The sequence below is a fragment of the Cebus imitator genome, unplaced genomic scaffold, assembly GCF_001604975.1.
Source record: "Cebus imitator isolate Cc_AM_T3 unplaced genomic scaffold, Cebus_imitator-1.0 Scaffold230, whole genome shotgun sequence".
NCBI classification, from domain to species: Eukaryota; Metazoa; Chordata; class Mammalia; order Primates; family Cebidae; genus Cebus; species Cebus imitator.
The window spans coordinates 604,259-607,026 of record NW_016107545.1 but is presented as its reverse complement, the minus strand read 5'-3'; the positions used below and the strand labels follow the sequence as shown (position 1 = coordinate 607,026).

At 32.7% G+C, this 2,768-nt stretch overlaps 1 protein-coding gene across 1 annotated transcript in view; it reads right to left on the bottom strand.

Moving 5' to 3' along the window:
- HELLS (helicase, lymphoid specific) overlaps window positions 1-2,768 on the bottom strand; it is a 55,017-nt gene that overhangs the window by 10,443 nt on the left and 41,806 nt on the right. Inside the window, exon 13 of the mRNA XM_017497378.2 lies at window positions 1,187-1,310. Within this exon, the coding sequence (XP_017352867.1) occupies window positions 1,187-1,310 (124 nt within the window). The remainder of the gene's footprint in view (window positions 1-1,186; window positions 1,311-2,768) is intronic.

Here is a 2,768-nt window from a genome sequence, read left to right as displayed (position 1 = left end):
GAGTACAAAAAAATAGAAATAATGAGTAAGACCTAGTATTTGGTCGCACAACAAGGTTGACTACAGTCAATAATTTAACTTTTACATTTTAAAATATCAAGAAGAGTATAACAAACATCTCAATTCAGAAATAATCATCCTTTTTAATCTCTGCAACACACTGTAAAGGACTTCTAACCTTAAAATTGGTATGAAGCTTGAGTAGTATTTTCATATGGATGTATGTTATATATAAATCCTTTCTGAAGGGCAATTTGCCTTCAAAAGAGCTCTCATCTCTAAACTCTGACATATATCTTAGAAGTCTTTTCTAAGGAAATAGCAGAAATGGGCAAAAATGTAGTTTTAAGTATATATACTTTAATCTTGTTTATATTGTAGAAAAGTTTGAAAAGAGGAAGAGCTAATTAACTATAGTAGAACAGGACAATGGGATAATAAGCAGCCATTAAAAACCACTGATTTAAATCTACAAGTAGTAAAAGGAAAATAATTTCCTAATAATTGTTCAAAAGACTATCTTAAGGTGCAATTTTATTTTTAAAACCTTTTTCTTCATAAAATACAGAAAAAACACACGTGTTATACAAAGACAGAAAAGGGTCTGGATTGTCATAAAACACAACATAATCATTCCATATACACTGCTAGGAAGTATTTGAAGAGGAAGTGCTATTTCTACTTTTCACTTCTCTACTGCTTCACATTTTTCTCATGAGCAAGTATCTTTAATATCAGAAAAAAACTATAAAGGCTTTGAACAAAATTGCTAAACCACAACTGAAAGTTTTTCAGGCTTACATGACTAGATGACCTTTGAAAGATGATGTTTCTCTAAATTAAAGATAGGTAGGATGGGGTAGGAACTACAGGAAACAATAAAAATAGCAGGCACGCAAGGATGTAAATTATAAGTATTATTGGCAAACACTGCATAAAAACCACATTTTTGTTTTTTGGTTGACAAACATATCAGTAACCATTAGGGGTAAAATGAGTACACTATCTGAAAAGGACCAAACTTCAGTAAGCACTTGAGTTTTGTCATAAAACCATGTAACCTCTCGGGGAAGAAAGGACAAAGAAGTCATTTAAATGTAGGAAGACTTTCGTTTTTCAAATCTCTACTACAAAGGGTTAGACAGGTGATCTCCAGAGTTCCTTTTATACTCTATAGAGCTTATAGTAAACAGAATAAGAAAACATGGAAAACCTGGTGCAGCATATGCAATACGTTCTGTTCTCTTTCTTTAGCAATAATATCTTCAGCAGTTTCAGAAAGACTGGTGATGTCAAACCAAGACTCAAAGCTTTTCAAGTCATCAAATACATCTGGCAACAAAAAGTTTAGCAATGACCAAAGTTCTGATAAATTGTTTTGCAAGGGAGTACCAGTCAAAAGAAGTTTGTTATCAGCATTGAATCGTTTTAACTCCCTGATTAGACGGCACTTCATATTCTTAATCCTGTGTCCTTCATCTACTATTAAGTATTTCCAATAGCAATGCTAGAAAAAGAATTGAGGAAAAAAATGTTTAAACAATTATCTCACAATTTTTCTAACAAGAATTCTAAAAATAAAACCGCTATTATGAGAAATGACTGTTGAATTTTATCAAATGTATTTCAGTAACTACTGACTGACTACTGAGATGATCATGTTTTTATTTGATCCACTTATGAGGATTCCTAAAACTGACAGATATTTATGTTCCTGGAAGAGCCCTACTTCAATATGCAATAAAGTTTGAACGCCACCTATTCTGAATTTAAGATTTCCCCATTCACACCTTAGTCAATGCAGTCACAGCTTTCATTTCTAATGTTTTCCCACTTTTTATATTAATGTTACACTAGACTACCAAAAAGTGAGACCTTTTATTAGTTTCATATGCTCTGAAACATGAAATAGTACTAAAATTTTCCCTTCTTTAAGCAATTTATATTTTCACAGAAAGTCATCTACTTTCATAAAGCTGTCATGAAAATTTAACTTTCTCATTTTAATATCTGTGATTTCTAATGTATCTTAATCAGGAAAATTTATAATAAATTATGAAAGCGAATGACTTTCTGTGAAAATATAAATTTATTACAATAAATTGTAATAAATATTTCTGTATTTTAATAAATTATTTAATAAATTAACATACAGAACTATTTCTGGAAATGTAAATACCAAGCTGAAAAATATAAGTATACTTGAATAATGGGACTGACAAATTGACAAGAGTACAGAGAATGTTTTGCATTTTACTTTATATATCCCAACAGAATGAAAAAAATGTATAAGATTATATCTTCTTTATTAAAATAACTAGAAAGGGATTTATTTTCCTGGTAATATGGTAAACCAGAAAACCTGAATTACCTTTCACTGTTAAGACACCTATCTAAAAAATACCAGATAAAAATATAAAATATCCTTGGCCGGGCACAGTGGCTCATGCCTGTAACTCCAACACTTTGGGAGGCCAAGGCAGCCAGATTACCTGAAGTCAGGAGTTTGAGACCAGCCCGGCCAATATAGTGAAACCCTGTCTCTACTAAAAATACAAAAATTAGCTGGGTGTGGCGACACACGCCTGTTATCCCAGCTACTCAGGAGGCTGAGGCAGGAGAATCACTTGAGCCCGGGAGACGGAGGTTGCAGTAAGCCAAGATCGTGCCACTGCACTCTAGCCTGGCTGACAGAACGAGACTGTCTAAAAAAAATACACACACACACACACACACACACACACACACACACACACACACACACACAC